Below are 23295 nucleotides of genomic sequence, written 5' to 3'. Positions count from 1 at the left end.
CCTGTACAGACGCACCGCCCGCCCGCCCCGCAGGTCCGTTACTGGCGAGTTCGGTGGCTGCACAAGGCAGGAAAAAGTATTGTAAAAAAAACTCGAGTTTAAAAAAAAAAAATCGTTTCAAACTAAAAAATCGATAAATCGATTAAATCGATTTATCGCCCAGCCCTACCAGTGACATTACTGCAGTAATCAGTGTTACTGTAAAAATGACACTGGAAGGGAAGGAGTTAACTGTATTGGAGAGGGAGGAGTTAAGTGTGTCCTAGGGGCGTGTTTCTAACTGTGATTGGACATGGCTACTGGTGTAAGAACAGAGATCAACGGTCCTACATAGTAGAACCGTGTGATCTCCATTTTTACACAGGGGAGAAAGACAGGCGGCTTTGTTTACATTAGCCGCCTGTCTTTCTCCCTTCCCGGCGAACGATCGCGAGTGACCGGCGGACATCGGGTCCGCTGGTCACACGCACTGACTTGTTAGGGAACGAGCCTCAGCGGGCGCGCGCCTCAGTCACAAGCGAGTGACAGGCTAGTGACGTATCGGCAAGTGGTTAAGAGGGTGTGGCAGGGGGGTGTGTCCAATGCCTATATACTTTTGCTAATAGGTGTCCCTCATTCATCTCTCAAAAAGTTGGGAGGTGTGCACATGGTTAAAGGTATATACTATATCTACTATATATACTATATGCTATATACTATATATACTATAGTAAATGCACACACTGTAATAGTAATAAACAAGTTGATGTATTGAAGTCACTTAAAATGGAGACAGTTTGAAAAAACATAAGCTCATTCAGGTAAATGGAGTCACAATCAGCTATACAAAAATTGAACTACAGTATACCCAAGGAAGGAATAAACCTTTCATTAACTGTAACTAGAATTAACCAGTTCTGGACCGCAAGGATTTGCCCACCTAATGACCAGCCCATTTCTTTGCGATTCGGCACTGCGTTACTTTAACGGAAAATTGCGCGGTCGTGCGACTCTGTACCGGAATAAAATTAATGTTCTTTTTTCCCCCCCAATAGAGCTTTCTTTTGGTGGTATTTGATCACCTCTGCAATTTTTATTTTTTGCGCTATAAACAAAAAAATAGCGACATATTTGAAAAAGAAAAACAATTTTTTTCACATTCTGCTATATAACATTCCCCAAAAAAAATGTAAAAATCAAAAATTTTCATCCTTTTAGGCCAATTTGTATTCTGCTACATATTTCTGGTAAAAAAAAATCACAATAGGCGTATTTTAATTGGTTTGAGCAAAAGTTATCACATTTACAAACTATGGGAAAGATTTGTCATTTTTATTTATTTATTTATTTGTACTAGTAATGGGGGCTTTTAGCGATTTTTAGCGGGACTGCGACATTTCGGCAGACAGATCGGACCCCTAACTGACATTTTTGACCCTTTTGGGGGGACCAGTGACATTACTACAGTAATCAGTGCTAAAAATATGCACTGTTACTGTAATGACATTGGCAGGGAAGGGGTTAACCCAGGGGTGATCAAAGAGTTAAGTGCGAGCCTAGAGGAGTGTTTTCTAACTGTATGGGGGATGGGCTTGTGAAATGACTACAAAGACCTGTGATCCTATATGGAAGGATCACAGGCGCTGATCCTTAGAGCTGAAAAATGCCCCAAAACACCTGCATGCCTGAAAGTGGTTGTAAAGTCAGAAGTTTTTTTTATCTTAGATAAAAAACCTTCTCTGTGCAGCAGCCTCCCCAGCACCCCTAATACTTACCTTAGCCTATCTCGATCTAGCGATGTTGCACGAGATGTTGCATGCTGCTTGCTGTGAGGGCACCCGGTAGGAGGAAGGGGCCAGGAGCGCCAGTGAGGGACCCGAGAAGAGGAGGATCCGGGCTGCTCTGTGCAAAACCACTGCACAGAGCAGGTGAGTATAACATGTTTGTTATTTTTAACTATAAAAAAAAACAAGATTTTAGTATCACTTTAATACAAAAAACACACAATAATTGGCGCTTCAAGGTATATATGTGAAACAGATCAGAGCAAGGCAATGTGAAAGGAACATAAGTAAAGATCATATGTGACACAGAGGGCTGTATCAATGTCCATACGTATACATCGGGGATAAAATGTGGAAGGAACTATATCAAAGTCAATCAGGGTGGTCCATGAGGGATCCAGGGGGAGGATAAGCAGCAAAGGGCAAAAAGCTCTCCAGAAGAGTGAAGTCGACTCTGGATATGTAATAAAAGAAGGAGAGGAGAGCACCTCTGAGTGCAATGAAATTTAATATAAACAGATAAAACAGTAGTAACTCGCATGGAAGTGTAGACGTCCAATGGTGCGGTGTGCCTCAAACCAAGACCGCGGGGTCCAGGATAGCAGCAGTAGGCGGTGGAGGAGCTGGCATTCAACATCTTCTTGGCAGGCTGGCGGGAGGCGGAGGCCGTGATGTAAGGGCGTGTGACGTCAGGAGGAGGGCGGAAGGATACACAACGCGTTTCGGAGCATGCGCGACGGCCACACAAGCTCCTTACCGTTGCTGCACTTTAAGGCAGTCTAAAGGTCTGCATGCAGTGATTAGGTAACTATGCAACTAGCGGTGTAAATCCTTGGGACTTCAGCCACAGGGGCCTCTCACCACTTTCAGCAGTACAGAAAGAGTGGTTCCGGGGACCAGATGCTCTCTCCCTCTCAGTCACCTTTTGGCAACTCCAGCAACTGACATGGCAGGACTGTGCCTTTAACAGCAGCTCTGTTCTTTGGCTCATGGATCTGGTGCAGTGCTCTGGTCATGTCTCTCTCCCCCTATATAATGGCACCCTCACCGTTCAGTGGTGGAAAACCACGGTTCTCTCCCCTTTCCTGGTCGCCTTGTGGACTTCTTGGATCACACCCCTTTTTCCTTCGTGAAGAAAAAGCCCCTTCCCAACTGAACCTCTCTGTCCGGAGGAAAACCCTGATCCCATGTGCTTACCAATCATAAATACCAGCACCTAGCATGCTTAGGGCACCACACCCTGTAATTGGCTGGGAGGGAATGCATATTAATGCAGCTGCTCAGCATGGGTCATGCTCCTGGTCATCCAGCACTTTCCAAAACTGCCCGGATACAGAGGAGCCAATGCTGGTCACTGCATTCGAAGGGGGCACGCACGCTGGTCACTGCATTGAAGGGGAAATGTACGCTGGTCACTGCATTGAAGGGGGCATGTACGCTGGTCACTGCATTGAAGGGGGCATATATGCTGGTCTCTGCTTTGAAGGGGGCATGTACGCTGGTCACTGCATTGAAGGGGGCATGTACGCTGGTCACTGCATTGAAGGGGGCATGTACGCTGGTCACTGCATTGAAGGGGGCAGGTACGCTGGTCTCTGCATTGACGGGGGCACGTACGCTGGTCACTGTTTTGAAGGGGGCACGCTGGTCACTGTTTTGAAGGGGGCACACTGGTCACTGTGCATTGAAAGGGGGCACGCTGGTCACTGTGCATTGAAAGGGGGCACGCTGGTCACGGTGTATTGAAAGGGGGCACGCTGGTCTCTCTGCATTGAAAGGGGGCCCGCTGGTCTCTCTGCATTGAAAGGGGGTACGCTGGTCTCTCTACATTGAAAGGGGGTACGCTGGTCTCTCTGCATTGAAAGGGGGCACACTATACCTTAATTACTGAAGGCCCCTTTCACACTTTTGCGACCTCAAAGTCACACAATTTTTTACAGCGTTTTTTTGCCGCAAAGCAATGCCTATTACATTTTTCTGTTTGCGCCCCCCCCCCCCCCCCCCCAAAAAAAAAATTTTGAGCACCAGCCGCCACTGAGTGTGACAGTCAGTGGGAAGAATGCTCCATACTCTTGTCATCATTGGGAAGAATTACTCCCTTACAGATAGCTAAAAGGAACAATGGTGTCATTGGAAACTTATCTGAGAGGCAGAAATTGCCTATTCCTCAAGGAAGGAACCCCTAGCAACCTAGGGTTCCACGGAACTCTGGTTGAGAAACCCTGATCTACTCTCTAGCTGCACCTACCTAAGAGGGTTCTTTACTACCTTAGGCTGGAGGGGAACTCCATAAAATTCTCATATAGTTGACTTCAGTTATCTTTCACCTCCCATAGAAAGGTGTTTCTTTCTGGACTGCTACTGCAAAATGTCCTTCACACGTGCCACCAATCAGAGCACTGAACCGTTGTAAAGATCACAGGACATGTTCTCTTGATTTAAAGTTATTATACATGCTATTTTTTCCTCTAATTTAAAAAGATGTTATACCTACCTGCTTTGTGCAATGGTATTGCAAAGAGAAGTCCCTTGCCTCTTCTTCTGGAGTCCCCCACTGGTGCTCTCCACTCCTCCTCTGGAGTTCCCCTCAGTAAGCTGTGTGCTGAAGGGGCGCCCATGCGGACGTATTTTCAAGCTGGGCTGTGTGTGTCCATAGACTTACACATCGCAAGTATGCCCCGCCCTATTTCACTCCTCACAGGAGTTTGACTAACTGCAACAGAAGCCTATGGCTCTTGTGAGTCCCTGGAAAAGGCGAGAGCGGGGCTGCACCTGGGACAGCGCTGGATTGATGAGGGGATCCAGGTAAGTGTTTAAGGATGGGGGAAGGGGGAAACAGGTAGCAGTGGGAAATTTTTTACCTTAATGTAGGTAATGTATTAAGGTTAAAAAAAAAACTTTTTGAATTTAGAACCACTTTAAACTTCTCTTATTTTCTCCCTTTTGGTCAGTTTACTATACCATCACAAGTGTTTTGTTATATCGATTTGATAAGGGCAAAATACACTCATTGATTTTATCTGTAACCTTGTCGGCCCATAACGTTCTGTTCTCTCTGCCTGTACTACACTGTTGTCAGTTGTATTGTTCTGAGGACTACAGGCCTGGGGGAGTTCCCAGTAGTCCTGTCCTGTTTCTATTGTCCTAATACAGTACAGTGAGTGAGTGTTGTCACCCTAGGACCAGAAGTATGGTACTGGCAGAATCATCAGGTAAATATGAAGGAAAACTTAGATTGTAAGCTCTAAGGAGCAGGGCCTCTGATTCCTACTGTATTAACCACTTAAGCCCCGGAAGATTCTACCCCCTTCCTGACCAGGGGGTATTTTGCGATTCGGCACTGCGTGACTTTAACGGACAATTGCGCGGTCGTGCGACGCTGTACCTAAACAAATTTGACGTCCTTTTTTTCCCACAAATAGAGCTTTCTTTTGGTGGTATTTGATCACCTGTGTGATTTTTTGATCATGCGCTATAATCAAAAAAAGAGCGACAATTTTGCAAAAATAACAATATTTTTCAAATTTTTTTTATATGAAATTCCCCCCCAAAAAAAGTAAAAATCAAAATTTTTTTTAATTTTTGGCTATACATATGCACTGTTACTGTAAAAATGACACTGGCAGGGAAGGGGTTAACTTTATTGGAGAGGGAGGTGTTAAGTGTGTCCCTAGGGGCGTGCTTCTAACTGTGCAGGGATGTGGCTGTGTGTGTAACAGCACAGATCAACGGTCCTACATAGCAGGACCGTTTGATCAGTGCTTTTACACAGGGAAGAATGACAGGCGGCTTTGTTTACATTAGCCGTCTGCCTTTCTCCCTTCACAGCGGACGATCGCGAGTGACCGGCGGACATCGGGTCTGCCGGTCACACGCACGGAGGTGTCCTTGAACGAGCCGAAGCGCCCGCTATTGGCTCCCAGGCTAGTGACATACCGGTACGTCACTTTGCCTGGCCGGGGCTGACCGCCGCAGTATATGTACTTGCGGCGGTCAGCAACCGGTTAAAGTGTTTTGTGTTTGTACTCTCTACCCTCAAGTTGTAAAGCACTGTGTAAACTGTCGGCGCTATATAAATCCTATACAATAATAATAACTGATTAGAAAAAAACATCTAACGCAGCTATCACATCTAAGCACTGGTAAGTTGCAATATATTATATTTTTTTAAACAAATGTATTACCGTGAATATAGGCCGCACCCCTGTTTTTCAAAAAAAGAAAAAAAGGGAGAGAAAGATGGGGTTTTTTTAGGCCAGGTAAAGGGATGGTCACAATTACAACACACTTTTAGATAAAAGTATATTTATTTGCCACAATTTATAAAAACATGTGCATATTCATGCCATATATAACATACATCAAGAAAAAAAAAAAAAAAAAAAGTATATTGACATATGTAGGAATACTCCTCTAGGGGAGCATCGGTATCTATACCAATATTACGGGTCTGAATGGCTAATATGGTCTAAATCAGGTCCCTGCACATCTGACGCGTTTCGCACAAGCGGGCTTCTTCAGGGCTAAAGAGACCAGACCAGCCAATATTCCCACTAGAGGAGAGAATAAGCAGGCATATAGTTGTCTGTGCAGGCGCCGGAAACAAGCAAAAGAGGCGTGTACTTGGAATGGTACTCCATATATGTAGACATATGTCAATGTCTTGATTGTGTCTTATCAGAGTATCTGTATACTTGAATTTATAATGATGGTATATTTATTATACTATGATGATATTGGCATAGTATTAATCAGGACACCAGCAATATGTTCCTCTACCTCATCCCGGGTAGGTATAAGGCCCAGGCAGGTATTCTTATATATGCTTCCAAACAGGTATATTCCTCTCCCTCGTCCTGGGTAGATATAAGGCCCAGGCAGGTATTCTTGTATGTACTCCCAAACAACTGACATGTGTCCTAGTATATCAAGGAGAGGGCAGAAGGAACCATAAGGAAAGAGTGAAGAGGAGTCCCATCCTGTAAGTAGTGTTCGTCTGCCTGCCTCCCTGCAGGGACCTGATTTAGACCATATTATCCATTGAGACCCGTAATATTGGTATAGATACCGATTGTGACCATCCCTTTACCTGGCCTAAAAAAAAACATCTTTCTTTCCCTTTTTTTCATATTATATTTTTTGTTATTGGGTTTAGATAACCTTTAAAGGCCAATTCCTGGCTTAAATCCCAGCTATTCATTGAGCTCAGCATACTAGGTTGGGAGTGGCAGGTATGGCCCAATAGAGGCGCTGAAAGAGTTCTGGCTTTTTGCCACTCATTCATTAATGTAGACATGTAGACTATTGTGTGAAGTTGAAGTTGCATTCATCCTTTGAGCCAATAACTTCTCTAGGTGATTCCCATACCAAAGAAAACATTTGGGTGCCCATGGTAAAGGAAACTTGTGCCTCCATTGCCTTTTGAATTCCTGGTCTGCATAATTGTTCCAGGTTAGAGGCTTGAATGGTTTGAAAGCCTTTAAATCAATTTAATGGCCAGTCTACTAGAATTTACAAAAAAAAAAAAAGAGTTTGGCAATAGGCCTAATGCCTAGTACACACAATGCGAAAATCGTACAAAAAAAAAATTATCGCCCGATAATCTATTGATTATTACACAGATTTCAAGAGCCCATCACGACAGTTCATGTGAAAATATCCAAAGTGACAAGCATGAAAGTTTATCTCATAAGATAGCCAAACGAAAAAATTTTGTGTAATTAGTATAGTATCTGAATTAAAAAAAGCAAGTGACTAAGACCAAACATGCTCAGAAAATAAAGAATCAGTGGCGGAACTACCAGGGTCACAAAGGTTGCACTTGTGATCAGATAGAGCAGCGCAGGCTTTCCTTTATAGCCGAGTGCTTGCTCATGAATACCACCGACCTGCTTGTTTGGAGAATATCAAGCACCCCACACTTGCTGAGAGCCGTAGTCCTCCTCTAGCTATCCCCTTGTTTGTACAGAGCGGCGCCAGATTTATACCATAGCTGGGTGCTCACTGTCAGCCTGGAGAGCGGCTACTTCCGCCTTCCGTGTCATCTCCCGCCTGTCTGTTACCAGCTTCAGGGAGTATAAGGAAAGCCATGACGACAGATCATCAAACCAGAAGGGATCACAGAAGGGATCTTAGGAAACTCGGGTCTAGTGAAACATTATTAATGGGCTTGAAACAAAGTGCATTTTTGTGGATGCAATGGATATGGTTTTTAAATTTCCTTAAAGCAGAATTTCACCCAAAAGGCAAGATCTAGAGACAGATAGACCCCAGACCTCGCTGTAAAGAGGACCTGTCATGCCCTATTCCTATTACAATATTACAAGGGATGTTTACATTCCTTGTAATAGGAATAAAAGTGATCAAAAAAATGTTTTAAGGGAAAGTGTAAAAATAAAAAAATATATATAATAAAATGAACAATAAAAAATAAATAAAAATAACCCCCCCCCCCCCCCCGTGCTCACACGCAGAAGCAAAAGCATACGTAGGCTGCGTCCGTGTATGTAAATGACGTTCAAACCACAGATGTGAGGTATCACCGCGAATGTTAGAGCGAGAGCAATAATTCTAGTGCAAGATCTCCTCTGTTACTCTAAACTGGTAACCTGTAAAAAAATGAAAGCATAGCCTATGGAGATTTTTAAGTACCAAAGTTTGGCGCCATTCCATGAGTGTGTGCAATTTTAAAGCATGACATGTTACGTATCTATTTACTCGTCATAACATCATCTTTCACATTAACAAAAAAAAAAAAATTAGGCTAACTATAGTGTTTTTTTCTAATTAATGAAATAAACACATTTGAAAAATTGCTGTGCAAATACCGTATGACATAAAAAATGGCAACAACCACCATTTTAGTCCCTAGGGTCTCTGCTAAAATATATATATATAATGTTTGAGGGTTCTGAGTAATTTGTTAGCCTTGTATGGAAGCAGTTAAAGACCAATTCCAGCTCTGGCAAAAAAACAAACAAAAGAAATAATGCCCTATCCCTGGTGCCGTTTCCTGAAGGCTCGCCCACTTACTGATTCCGTACTGCTCTTCCCCTGGGTTGAATGGCTACAAGCATTATGAAACCCACTTCTTGTCAGCTCTGGCGCATTATGGCCACTCAGGACTCCAATGCCTGGAGGGAAAATGCTTACAGGAGTAAAGAGCAAAATTATGGCTTCTGCTGTATGTTGCTGCTATTTTATTGTCCAATCACAGTTTGAAGTAGTAAGTATAGACGTACAGGACCTGTCTGTGTTATATGGAATGGGTGCTGCTGAACAGAGTTAAAAATCTTTTGGTGGATAAAAAATGTCACATATACAGTATATATCTTTAAATTGTGTAATTGTGTTTGCCTGGAGTTCTGACTTTAAAAAAGTTGTATGATCACAGCATAGATGAATGAATAGATGTGATAGCACTGCTAAAAAAGAAAGAATTAATATGTAAAGTAGGCAGTATAAAAAATATACATTAAATACCATACATAAAATTGTTGTGCCAAATAAGGTACCGTATATACTCGAGTATAAGCCGAGTTTTTCAGCATGTTTTTTCATGCTGAAAAAGCCCCCCTCGGCTTATACTCAAGTCACGGTCTCACTTACCTTTTTCCCCGTCAGTGGACGTTCGCCGCCGCCGCTCGGGAAAGCGCGTACACGTTTGGCTATTCCCGGGCAAATGGCGCATGCGCATTGACGTGTTGGTGCCGGGTGGCGCCATTTTTAAATGTAAGGCAGAAAGGTAAGTGAGACTCCTCCACAGCGCTGCAGGTAAAGGTAAGTGAGACTCCTGTACCATGCCCGCAGCACTGCATCTCCTGTACCATCAGTGCCATATCTGTGCCATATGTGGAAACCTTACAAGCGGACCTGAACAAAATAATGGGGTGGGCAACTACATGGCAGATGAGGTTTAATGTTGAAAAATGTAAAGTAATGCACCTGGGTGCCAGAAACCAGAAAGCAAGCTACTCACTAGGGGGGAACCTCTGGGTGAGTCTAGGATGGAAAAGGACCTGGGGGTACTGGTAGATAACAGGCTTGGCAGTGGCATGCAATGCCAAGCCGCTGCAAGCAAAGCCAACAGAATACTGGGATGTATAAAAAAGGGGATTCACTCCAGAAATAAAGAGATTATTCTCCCACTCTACAAGACTCTGGTCCGGCCACATCTGGAGTATGCTGTCCAGTTCTGGGCACCGGTCCTCAGGAAGGATGTGCTGGAACTGGAGAAAGTCCAGAGAAGAGCAACAAAAATAATTAGGGGAATGGAGGACATCAGCTATGAGGAAAGACTACAAGCACTGAACTTATTCTCTCTGGAGAAGAGACGATTGAGGGGGGATATGATATCAATGTACAAATATTGTATTAGCAACCCTAGCATATGGAAAAACCTATTCAGAGAAAGGAAATACAATAAGACACGTGGCCACTCACTAAAACTAGAGGAAAGGCGGTTTAACCTTAAAATTCGCAGGAGGTTCTTCACTGTGAGAGCAGTAAGGATGTGGAATTCTCTTCCGCAAACAGTGGTATCAGCAGGGAGCATTGATAGTTTCAAAAAACTATTAGATGGGCACCTTAAAGACCACAACATACAGGGGTATACAATGTACGGTTAGCAGCAAAGACACACACACATCATAGGTTGAACTGGGTGGACTGGTGTCTTTTTTCAACCTCACTAACTATGTGCCATGCCTGTACCATCTGTGTCATATCTGTGCCATGCCTGTACCATATCTGTGCCATGCCTGTACCATATCTGTGCCATGCCTGTGCCTTGCCTGTACCATCTGTGCCATGCCTGTACCATCTCCTGTGCCATGCCTGTACCATCTCCTGTGCCATGCCTGAACCATCTCCTGTACCATGCCCACAGCCCTGCATCTCCTGTACCATGTCCGCAGCCCCTGCACCATGCCCGCAGCCCCTGTTTTGGGTCTCGTGGTCCAGTTAAGTCCAGTGGCTGCTGCATTTCCCACCCTAGGCTTATACTCGAGTCAATACGTTTTCCCAGTTTTTTGTGGTAAAATTAGGTGCCTCGGCTTATATTCGGGTCGGCTTATACTCGAGTATATACGGTAAGTATCTTAATAAAGTGCAATGTAGTGCAGAGACGCCGTCTCTGATTAAATAAGGTGCAACCAAGATGACAAAATCCAAAGTGAAGAAACAAATAGATGAATGTGGTAGCACTGCTAAAAAAGAATTAGTATATAAAGAAAGCAGTGTAAAAAACACATTATGTACCAAACATAAAAATGTGCCAAATAAGGTAAATATCAAATAAAGTGCAATGTAGTGCAGAGACACCTTCTCTAATTAAATAAAGTGCAAACAAAGCGAATAAGTCCAAAGGGAAAAATAAATAAATAACCACTCCGAAAGTGCAAATGTGCAATAAAGTCCGAAAAAGTCTCTATCAAGCAGCCAGTGGGTCATTCCGTGTGTGTCCACTCCTTGAGTAATGTGCAGGTATCACCAAGTGAAGTGTCTGCTCACCTCCATAATTCACCTGGGGTCTCAAGCAGTTAGAAGGCAGATAGAATGAAAATGGAGGGTGGGTTATAAAATGTACCTGCCCTCCACGTGGCAAGACAATCATTTATTTAAAGCTATTTAAAAACAAAAAAAATTATACATAAATTGTCATTATTAAATACTTACCTATGATTGGTTCAAGTAGAAGCAAACTGTTTTGTTGGCAGGAGTGGTTGCCTATATAAAGAAGAAAAAAAATTGTTAAAGTCAGTCAGTCAGCGGCAGCAGGGGAAGAAAGAAGAATCGTACCACCCTCCCGCCCTTGTTTTTTTCGCTGCTTTTTTTTTTTTTTTTTCCTTTCCTTGTAAAGGGGAATTTTTGTTTATTTTGGGTCGTAGTTTGAGCTTTTTGGCTAAACTACAGGTCTAAGTTATATTTCTCAGTTTTTGGTGATGGTATATTCCCACATTTATTTGAATTTAATAAAAGGACGCGGCCTATTATACCACGCAAGTCTTGTGTCCAATATTCTTTAATTATTTAATGTTATAATTAATTTATTGTTTATTTAATAATTGTTCTGTCTGTCACACCATAATGCCGTCCGTTCAATAGGTCACTCCACTATACTCTGTTTTACTCCAAAAAGGTTAGCACATGTGAAAAAAAAGAGGGTAATCTCCAATGGTGCAGTATCGACACGTTCAGGAGGCAAAAAAACAGATCCCAACTTCAAATATTAAACTCACATTTATTAAATTAAAAACAGCTTTAACAATCACAACTCCAAAGAGGTCACATCAAAAACGTCAAACCTGCCCACCGCTTGATATCTCAAAACTCAGACCAAGGCACTGCTTGGTCTCTGCACTACATCACACTTTATTAAGATACTTACCTTATTTGGCACAACAATTTTATGTATGGTATTTAATGTAGGTTTTTTACACTGCCTACTTTACATATTAATTCTTTCTTTTTTTAGCAGCGCTACCACATCTATTCATTCATTTATTTATTTTTATATGTGGGAACACATTCAGGTGGTAGCAGCAGCTTGTATTTAAATTATCGCAGTTTGGTTTTTATAAGGGTAGTGCACAATTATATTTGATTTCAATTTTATGGTCACAGCATAGACTTTCACTTTATCACATGAGCAATGTAATAGCAAAAAAAAAAAATATATATATATATATATATATATATATATATATATATATATATATATTATTTCTGACAATCCAATAGAAGCTTACTTCAAAAAACTCCATGTTGTTAGTGCTGCCTGTCTCCTGGCAATGTCCTTTCACAACTTCCTGATTTCCCTGCAATGCTCTGCAGCTTCTTCTCCTTTAACCTTCTTAGCGGTATTCCCGAGCGTGGCTCGGGGTTAAATTTCAGAGCCAAAAGAGGTAACCCCAAACCACACTCGGGGTACCGCCAGAAGCATCGCTGGATCCTGAAAGCAGGGTTACTTACCTTGTCACCGGGATCCAGCGATGTATCCCGGCGGTGTCTGGCAGCGGTTCTTCCTCCCGATCCTCTCCGTGCCCTGGCTTCCGTCTCCTGCGACGTGACGTTCGCAGGGGGGTGGAACCGGCGGCAAATTCAAATGTAAAACACACCAAACACACTGATACAATGCAAAATAAAAAAAAAATCACATTAGTTTGCCCCCCAGTGCGCTTTACTGCAGTTTTACTGTACTTTTTATGTATATATATACATATATATATATATATATATATATATATACATATATATATATATATATATATATATATATATATATATATATACACACGCATATATATATATATATATATATATATATTATATATATATATATATATATATATATATATATATATATATATACAGTGTATATATATATATATATATATATATATATATATATATATATATAGTATACATACATACTTTAACTTATTTATACTTTTTTATTATATTATAATTTATTATTTTGTGTTTCAAACGTCATCATACCCGAGGTGTTATAAAGAAGAACGCACAAAAAAAATCATATGTAAATAGTTGGTTTGGGCTGCTCATTCTTAAGAATTACATGCAAAATAATGGTACCACTTTCAGCACCTAAAATCCGAAAGAATCATACCGCCAGGGAGGTTAACATTAATTTCTAAGGACTACATATCCCATGGTACCTTGCTGTCTGCAAGCAGTGATTCCTTTACTGACTCCACCTTCCGAAACTGCTCCTCTCAGCACCTCTGGTACAGAAGGCAAGCTCTGTGAAATGTGTGACATAGCAGTGCCTACCCACAGGGCATAGTAAATACGTGTCACAGAATTCTAGGAATTAAATGTGTAAAGTAAGTTTACAAACTTCAGATGAATAGGAGTAGGCTATAACTAATTGAAATACAATGTGAAAATGAATACATGATTTTACATTTTGACCACAGATACGCTTTAACATCTGTTTTCTTCCTAACAGTCTATGTGGCGCACAAAACGGAGCACAGTAACGGGCTATTTCCTGGCAGGAAAGAACATGGTGTGGTGGCCTGTAAGTATCAGACTTTTGAACCGGTAGCGTCTTGTTCTTGAAATATCCCTTAGTAATAGATACTTTAAGATTGGCTGATCTGAGGATTAGTAAGGAAGGATGTACACTTCATTTTACTAGTTACTGAGCCACAATGCTTTACTGCAGCAGATGAGGTGGGGAAAACACAAGCCAGAAGTCCAAAATCGAAATGATACAATCACTACTTTATCACAGTAAGCCCAAGTCAAGCAGGTCTATAGTCCACATGGTTGTAATTCCAAATAGTTGCTCACTTTGAAGTTCGGGAGATGCTCAAGTGTTTGAAATATTGATGACAAATAGTTGTTTTTGTTTTGGCCCAGCCAACCCAGCATGGACTTTTGCTTGTAAGGAAAGTGCAAGTTCCCCATCAAGCACATGACTTCTGCAGCGTTTAACCTCTTCGCACCTAAGGGTAAAACAAATCTTAATGCCTGAGCACAATTTTGCAGCTTTGACATTTGTTAGTAAAACCGCACATATTTCATCACAACTGCTTTGTGCATCCAATTGGATTATACATTGCTTTTTTCAGGACAAATTGGGCTTTCATTTGGTGATAAATGGTAAGGCTGGGTTCACACACCTATGCGAATTGGATGCGGATTTCCCCCGCTTCCAATTGGCATGACAGGAGAGTGTGACCAGCTCTCAATGGAGCCGGCTCACACACCTCCAGGGCGGCCGCGTTCCACATTAGGAAAGGGTCCTGTGTGCCTTTGGCTTTGTGTGAGGTTTGAATTCAGGCAAAAATTGGAACCTGATTCGTACCTGAAATGGAAAACAGGGATGAATGGACCCCCTTGCTGAGAGCCATGGCCGCAGCTAGTGTGAACCTGGCCTTATGGATATCTCCTGATTTTTTTTTTTATATTATCAAAGTAAAACTGGCCCAAAATAGTGAAAAAATAATGTTTTTTACAATTAGCTGCATATTTCTTGCTCCTACCATAACCTTCCACCAAACAATAATCCAAATGTAATTCCCCTGGTCCAGGCGATCGCAGCGATACCACATATGTGTATGTTAGTGCACATTTCTTTTTTTTTTTTATCCTACCTAAATCATACTGCCACTAACTGACACTGATACTAAGGCTTGGACCTTTGCATTGCTGATGATTCATGCTTCCGGGGGTTTCACGCAAAACCCAGATGTGGCACATGCAGTGCTTTTTTTCCTCAGAGAATAGGTGCAGAAACTCCCCCTTCTAAGTCACTTCCTGTCTCCACCCCCTACCCACCTCCAAGCACTGACCGTGGTTCCGCCCTCTACCAACCTCTGAGCACCGACCCTTGGTTCCACCCTCTACCCACCTCTGAGCACCAACCTTTGGTTTCACCCTCTACCCAACTCTGAGCACCAACCCTTGGTTTCACCCCCTACCTACTCCCAGTACGGCCCCTTTTAAAAGAATAGAGAGCCAAGTATAATTTTGTACTGCTAACTATATTGTATGGAATTTGGTAATGCTAACAAGAGAAGCAATAAAATAGATCTCCTGCAGCCAGCAGCAATAGACCCCCCCCAGCAGCAATAGACCCCCAGCAGCAACAGATCTCCCAGTAGCCAACATCAATAGACTCTCCAGCAGCCAGCAACAGTAGAACCCTTCCTAAACAGTAGATCCCTTCCAGTAACCCCCAGTAACAAAAGATCCTCCACCAGCAACAATAGATTGCCACGCCAAAATAGATCCACTCAAGCAACAATAGGCACCCCAGGAGCCAGCATCCATAGACCCTACAGGACACCCCAGCTCCCTTTACATTCAGTGCTGGAGGTGCCGGAACTGCGTTCCCCCGCGTTCCTGCTGAAAAAAAGCCCTGGGCACATGCATACTTACATTAGTTTTGTACTGTGGATATAACTATGCAAAAAAAAAAAACATATCTAAACTTCAGTTTTAGCGGCAGTATCAATATAAAGCTAACATTGAGCTTCAGTGCAGTGATTTGATCTAGGCTGAGATGATTGTAACGGAACAGGGCACCCCGGACTGGGTACCTCCGTTGACAGATGCTCCTAGTGCTTCCCGAGGGCTGTAAGCACTCCACCAGACACCATAACCACTTCAGACCCCACGAACCGCTGCAGCTTGGTTAGGGTCTTGGCATCTCCTACCCACCCTGGACCTATGACAAGGCCTCCAGGTTCCCATGGGTGAACCTCTCTTTCCCCAGAGAGTGCAGCAGAACAAGCTCTTACACAAGCTCTTACAAGAGTTTAGGGATTATCCAAGGGAGTATGGAGGACATAGCAATCCCTTGCAGCCGATTCCCCCAATGAGAGACAGGACTCTAGATTGAGGGTGAAGTAACTCTAGAACAACTTTATTGAACAGACTTATATACAGTTTTCACCCACAAGGTTACCACCCAGGTGGACCTTGTTGAAGACTGGACCTAACATTCACCATCCAATAGGAACAGAGCTTTCTTTACACTCTCATACAGTGTACATAAAAATATACAATGTGGGACAATCCCCCCTCCCCCTTAGCATCCAATCCACATACCTATATATATCCCATAATAAGTTTCTCTTAAGGCAGACAGACAGAACAATGGGAGGTCATTAACACTTAACAATGAGACAGGGCAATCCACATTCCCTCCCAATACACAACAAAAGGAAAACCTGTCTGTCATTGAAAGATATGTAATATACACAGCATTTAGGAAGAACAGATTTCATGGCAAATGGGAATAAATCTTTATATTCCTATATGGAGATATTGCTGGCAAATATGACCATCCCATCTGAAGCAATTCAAACCATTAATTATCTGTTTTTAACTTCCAGTGACAGTGAATACTGTCACAATGATGTTTTTGGTGTGCTTCAGGCAAAGGAAGCCTTATCTCAGTCTCCTCTTCCTCTGTAATCAGACTGCAACATTGTGATGTTGAAGCAATTTAAAAAGGTAAAAGGCTGCAACAGGGGCTAATCAAGAATTGCACAGACCCCAGAATTTCCATATGTGAGTGTGTCATCCATGAGTTTGCATCTCATTCCAGGAAGTACATGGTGACCCTGAATGATGCCTGAACAAGTAAGGTTCTGTCCTGGAGAGAAAACCAGAAAAAAAGGCATTGTCAGGACAAAGTATTGAGAGCGACTTCAGGAACTTAATATGTACAGTCTGGAGGAAAGAAGGGAAAGGGGAGACATGAGGGAAATCTTTAAACACTTCCTGAGGACCCGCCGCCTTTTTACTGCAGCAGGATGGCTCTCCTGCGCAAACCAACGTAGACCTATGTCGGTCGCGTGCTGGAAGCTAGGGGGCGAACCTGCATCACCAGCCACGCTCCCAACACCACTCAGCAGCAAGAAGCTGATGCGCGTGTCAGGCGTCTACGATTGCCGCCGGCCACCCGTGGTCGTTCCCCTCTGAGAGAGAAGGACGGGCAGCTGTTGTAAACACAACTGACCGTTCTCCCTGAAATGATCATAGAGCCCATGTGATCCTTCTATATAGGATAACATGTCTCTATAGTCATTTCAGACGCCACGCCCCCCCACAATTAGAATCACTCCCCTAGGCTCACATTTAACCCATTGATCACCCATAGGGTTAACCCCCTTCTCTGCCAGGGTCATTATTACAGTAACTTATTACATATTTATACATATTTATATATTTATATATTTTTAGCACTGATTACTGTAGTAATGTCACTGGTACCCCCGAAAGTGTCAAAAATGTCAGTTAGGGGTCCGATCGTAAAATAGGGCCTGGTCAGGAAGGGGGAAAATCCTTCCGGTCTTAAAGTGGTTAAATACATCAAGGGGTGAATAAGGTTCAGGAAGACAGTTTTTTCAATATGGAACAAAATCAAGAACACGGGGACCTCAAACTAACTGGAGGAAAGCTCAAAAATAACCTTAAAATGTGTTATTTTACTGAAAGGGTAGTTGATGTTCGGAATAAACTACCAGCAGAGGTAGTGAAACAGTCCACAGTAAATGGCTTCAAACATGTTTGGGACCAATATAGATTTAGGCCTCTTTCACACGGCCGTTCAGTTTTTTTTTTCCGCTCCGGTGCTTTTTTTTTTTTTTTACACGGAGCGGATGACACTTGTGTCATCCGCTCCGTATGTCCGCATATCATCCCATCCGTTTGCGGATGATATACGGACAAAATGTATGTCTATGGGCATTGCGGATGTCAGTGGATGACACCACTGACATCCGATTTTGCATCCGTTTCGTTTTTTAAACGGAACAAAAATAGGGTTCTGTTCCGTTCCAAAAAACGGAACAGAACTGAAAGGACGAAAATCGGATGTCAGCGGATGGTCATCCGCTGACATCCGCAATCCCATAGACATTCATTATGTCCGTAAATTACCCGCAAACGGATGGGGTGATTTACGGACATACGGAACGTCCGTGTGAAAGAGCCCTTATAGTAAGACAACAAAAGTTTACGGGAAAAAAAAAAAAGGGTACACTCGATGATTTGATGTACTCGATGTACTACACTGTCTTTTTCTGACGTCACTTTTCTGTACTGTGACCTCTGTGTGGGGTAGTTAATACCTGATATTATTACACTTACTCAATATGTGGTAGAGAAGGACTACCAAAAGAAGTGGATGAGGGCTCGAGGTGTTCGAGCCTTCATCCAGAAAATGCATGAAGAGTCATGGAGGAGCATAGAGAGGAAAGAAATGTAAGAAAGGGAAAAGAGCGAAGGCTGGGTAAAAAAGGGGGGGACAAGAGACAGAAATAGGAAAAGAAAGGAAAGGGAAGGGAAGAGAAGGGGAACAGGAAAAAGGGGGAAGAGAAAAAAGTATATAGAAAGAAGGAAAAGAGAAGAAAAAAGAAGAACAAAGGGACAAAAAATAAAAAATGAGAAAAAGAGAAAGAAAAAAGGAGAAAAAGAAGGAAAAAAAGGGAAGAAAAAAGGGGGGAAGAAGAACAGAACAGAGTTCCAAGAAAGAATATGAATGAGGGCTGGTGGGATTTTAATGGTACCGTAGAAAAAATCATAAAAAGGTGGTAAAATCAAGTATTTTATTTATACATCATTAAAAACCAAGTAAGGGAAAACATTTGTATATGTATAAAAACATATCAGCAAATACAAACAGTACAGTGATAAAGGTACAGACAATAGGTGATGATAGATTTATAGCTCATCCGGTGTGCAAGACCTCGGAGAATTAACCCAACATGTTTCGCAGCCTGTGTAGGGCTGCTTCTTCAGGGGTCTGTAACATGCTAAATAAGAGGAGAGTTTTAATAAACCTATGTAGAAACAAAACGAATAATGAATAGACAAATAAAATACAGTACAGCTTAATGGTTAAACATGCACATGCGGCTCCTGTGTTTACAATGCACAGCCCATCACCACAAAACATCACCCGGCAGTGCACCAAGGAGGGAGAGAGCCCAGGATCCCCACAATACGTCTTACCCACGGATGTGGAGGAGAAATAAGACAAGGATAGTCAAATGGCGTAAGTATTGTGAGCCAACCGAGGTACCTCGAGGGATACCAGTAGGGTTCAAAAAGAGAGAGCACACCAAAAATTTCCAAAGGTATATCCAAGGAAAGTGTTTGCTAGGGCAAATAAAGGTAAAAATGGAACTTAAAAGGCAATAAATTTACCTTTAATGGTACTGAATTATATATGGCTCGATAATGAGACCGAGTGATTTGGAACCCTAAAGCTCCTATCTCTAAAGAAAGAAATATAGAATATATTAAGAGGCATAACTGATCCTGACAAAGAAGCAACTTAGAAGGACAAAAAACGAAAGGAAGAGAAAAGGGAACCAGAGAACATAGAAAGGAGAGAAAAAAAGGGGATAAAACAAAGGGAGTAACACCGGGAAAGAAAGAGATGGGGAGAAAGAATGGAAAGGGAGACAGAACACACAGCAAGCGTTAAAAAGGGGAAGAGAAAAAGGGGGTGGGAAAAAAAGGGGGGGGAGAGGAGGAAAAACAAAAAAAGGAGAAGCAAATGAATGAAAAGAAAGAAGACAAGAAAGAGATGGCTACCTTGCAGAGAATGCTGATAAAGTATGGAGAGGCCAATTGAGGAAGAAGCAAACAAGCGTCTATAGCTGCAGTGGGTGGTGTCTAATTGTCATGCTCGTACTGAGGTACACCAGAGGGAACCACCTGTAGGTATCCAGATAGAGTTGACCAAGTAGCACAGAGCATCTAAAGGGAAGATACAAAAGTAGTTTGAAATTGAGACATAGCCTCGGGGTTCGTGTGATAGCAAACCTCCAGGCATAGCCATCAATCAGACAACAGACCTCCGGGCATGACAAGCAACACGTACTTACCCACATATTTTCAGATGGAAAGCAAGGCCTTCTCACAAGGATGTGAAACGCCAAACCTCCCGCTTATATACTACGCCAAACCTCCCGCTTATATACTACCTCAACCCGACGCCGGACGTATGTCATAGACTAGTCTATGACATACGTCCGGCGTCGGGTTGAGGTAGTATATAAGCGGGAGGTTTGGCGTTTCACATCCTTGTGAGAAGGCCTTGCTTTCCATCTGAAAATATGTGGGTAAGTACGTGTTGCTTGTCATGCCCGGAGGTCTGTTGTCTGATTGATGGCTATGCCTGGAGGTTTGCTATCACACGAACCCCGAGGCTATGTCTCAATTTCAAACTACTTTTGTATCTTCCCTTTAGATGCTCTGTGCTACTTGGTCAACTCTATCTGGATACCTACAGGTGGTTCCCTCTGGTGTACCTCAGTACGAGCATGACAATTAGACACCACCCACTGCAGCTATAGACGCTTGTTTGCTTCTTCCTCAATTGGCCTCTCCATACTTTATCAGCATTCTCTGCAAGGTAGCCATCTCTTTCTTGTCTTCTTTCTTTTCATTCATTTGCTTCTCCTTTTTTTGTTTTTCCTCCTCTCCCCCCCCTTTTTTTCCCACCCCCTTTTTCTCTTCCCCTTTTTAACGCTTGCTGTGTGTTCTGTCTCCCTTTCCATTCTTTCTCCCCATCTCTTTCTTTCCCGGTGTTACTCCCTTTGTTTTATCCCCTTTTTTTCTCTCCTTTCTATGTTCTCTGGTTCCCTTTTCTCTTCCTTTCGTTTTTTGTCCTTCTAAGTTGCTTCTTTGTCAGGATCAGTTATGCCTCTTAATATATTCTATATTTCTTTCTTTAGAGATAGGAGCTTTAGGGTTCCAAATCACTCGGTCTCATTATCGAGCCATATATAATTCAGTACCATTAAAGGTAAATTTATTGCCTTTTAAGTTCCATTTTTACCTTTATTTGCCCTAGCAAACACTTTCCTTGGATATACCTTTGGAAATTTTTGGTGTGCTCTCTCTTTTTGAACCCTACTGGTATCCCTCGAGGTACCTCGGTTGGCTCACAATACTTACGCCATTTGACTATCCTTGTCTTATTTCTCCTCCACATCCGTGGGTAAGACGTATTGTGGGGATCCTGGGCTCTCTCCCTCCTTGGTGCACTGCCGGGTGATGTTTTGTGGTGATGGGCTGTGCATTGTAAACACAGGAGCCGCATGTGCATGTTTAACCATTAAGCTGTACTGTATTTTATTTGTCTATTCATTATTCGTTTTGTTTCTACATAGGTTTATTAAAACTCTCCTCTTATTTAGCATGTTACAGACCCCTGAAGAAGCAGCCCTACACAGGCTGCGAAACATGTTGGGTTAATTCTCCGAGGTCTTGCACACCGGATGAGCTATAAATCTATCATCACCTATTGTCTGTACCTTTATCACTGTACTGTTTGTATTTGCTGATATGTTTTTATACATATACAAATGTTTTCCCTTACTTGGTTTTTAATGATGTATAAATAAAATACTTGATTTTACCACCTTTTTATGATTTTTTCTACGGTACCATTAAAATCCCACCAGCCCTCATTCATATTCTTTCTTGGAACTCTGTTCTGTTCTTCTTCCCCCCTTTTTTCTTCCCTTTTTTTCCTTCTTTTTCTCCTTTTTTCTTTCTCTTTTTCTCATTTTTTATTTTTTGTCCCTTTGTTCTTCTTTTTTCTTCTCTTTTCCTTCTTTCTATATACTTTTTTCTCTTCCCCCTTTTTCCTGTTCCCCTTCTCTTCCCTTCCCTTTCCTTTCTTTTCCTATTTCTGTCTCTTGTCCCCCCCTTTTTTACCCAGCCTTCGCTCTTTTCCCTTTCTTACATTTCTTTCCTCTCTATGCTCCTCCATGACTCTTCATGCATTTTCTGGATGAAGGCTCGAACACCTCGAGCCCTCATCCACTTCTTTTGGTAGTCCTTCTCTACCACATATTGAGTATTCAACTGGGATGTCGGTACTTTACTAACATGTCTCGTATATCAAACACTTTAATTCTTTATTATTACACTTACATATTATTTACCACGCATTGACTTTAAAGTGGTTAAGAAGGCAGAAGTTTTTTTTTATCCTAATGCATTCTATGCATTAACCACTCAAGCCCCGGAGGATTTTCCTGCTTAATAACCAGGCCACTTTTTCAACTTGGCACTGTGCGAATTGAACTGACAATTGCGTGGTCATGCAATGCTGTACCCAAACGAAATTGACATATTTTTTTCCCCCACAAATAGAGCTTTCTTTTGGTGGTATTTGATCATCTGTGCGATTTTTATTTTTTGCGCTATACACAAAAAATAAATTTGCGAAAAATTGACATTTTCTACTTTGACAGTTAAAAAATATCCAATATATTCCATTTTTGTCATATATTTAGGCCAAAATGTATTTAGCTACATGTCTTTGACAAAAAAATTCTCAATAAGCGTATTTTTAACTACTTTAAGACTGGAAGATTTTACCCCCTTCCTGACCAGGCCATATTTTGCGATTTGGCACTGCGTTACTTTAACGGACAATTGCGAGGTTGTGCGACACTGCACCCAAATGAAATTTATGTCCTTTTTTTCCCCCCACAAATAGAGCTTTCTTTGGGTGGCATTTGATCACCTGTGCGATTTTATATTTTTGAAAAGAAGAGCGACAATTTTGAAAAAAAAAAACAATATTTTTCACATTCTGATATATAACATTCCCCAAAAAAAATTTACAAATCAAACTTTTTTAACATTTTAGGCCAATTTGTTTTCTGCTACATATTTTTGGTAAAAAAAAAAATCGCAATAAGCATATTTTGATTGGTTTGCGCAAAAGTTACTAACTACGGGAAAGATTTGTCATTTTTATTGTTTTTTTTTTTTTTTTTTACTAGTAATGGCGGTGATCTGCGATTTTTTGCGGGACTGTGACATTGCGGCGGACAGATCGGACCCCTAACTGACATTTTTGACACTTTTGGGGGGGCCAGTGACATTACTACAGTAATCAGTGCTAAAAATATGCACTGTTACTGTAATAATGACATTGGCAGGGAAGGGGTTAACGCTGTTGGTGATCAAGGGGTTTAATGTGTGCCTCATGCTTACTGACGTGTGTGGGGGAGGGGGG

General features: G+C 42.0%; 1 protein-coding gene across 2 annotated transcripts in view; it reads left to right on the top strand.

The window, feature by feature from the left end:
* Positions 1-23295, top strand: part of SLC5A11 (solute carrier family 5 member 11) — a gene marked incomplete at its 5' end in the record, with an annotated part of 77553 nt that overhangs the window by 12586 nt on the left and 41672 nt on the right. For both annotated transcript variants that reach the window (XM_082261988.1, XM_082261987.1), the window contains one exon: positions 13735-13806. In XM_082261988.1, coding sequence (XP_082118114.1) covers positions 13735-13806 — 72 coding nt within the window. The remainder of the gene's footprint in view (positions 1-13734; positions 13807-23295) is intronic.

Source organism: Pelophylax lessonae (genome assembly GCF_965119305.1).
Source record: "Pelophylax lessonae genome assembly, chromosome: 6".
NCBI classification, from domain to species: Eukaryota; Metazoa; Chordata; class Amphibia; order Anura; family Ranidae; genus Pelophylax; species Pelophylax lessonae.
Note: the sequence above shows the minus strand (reverse complement) of the source record. Positions and strands in the feature narration are given on the sequence as shown.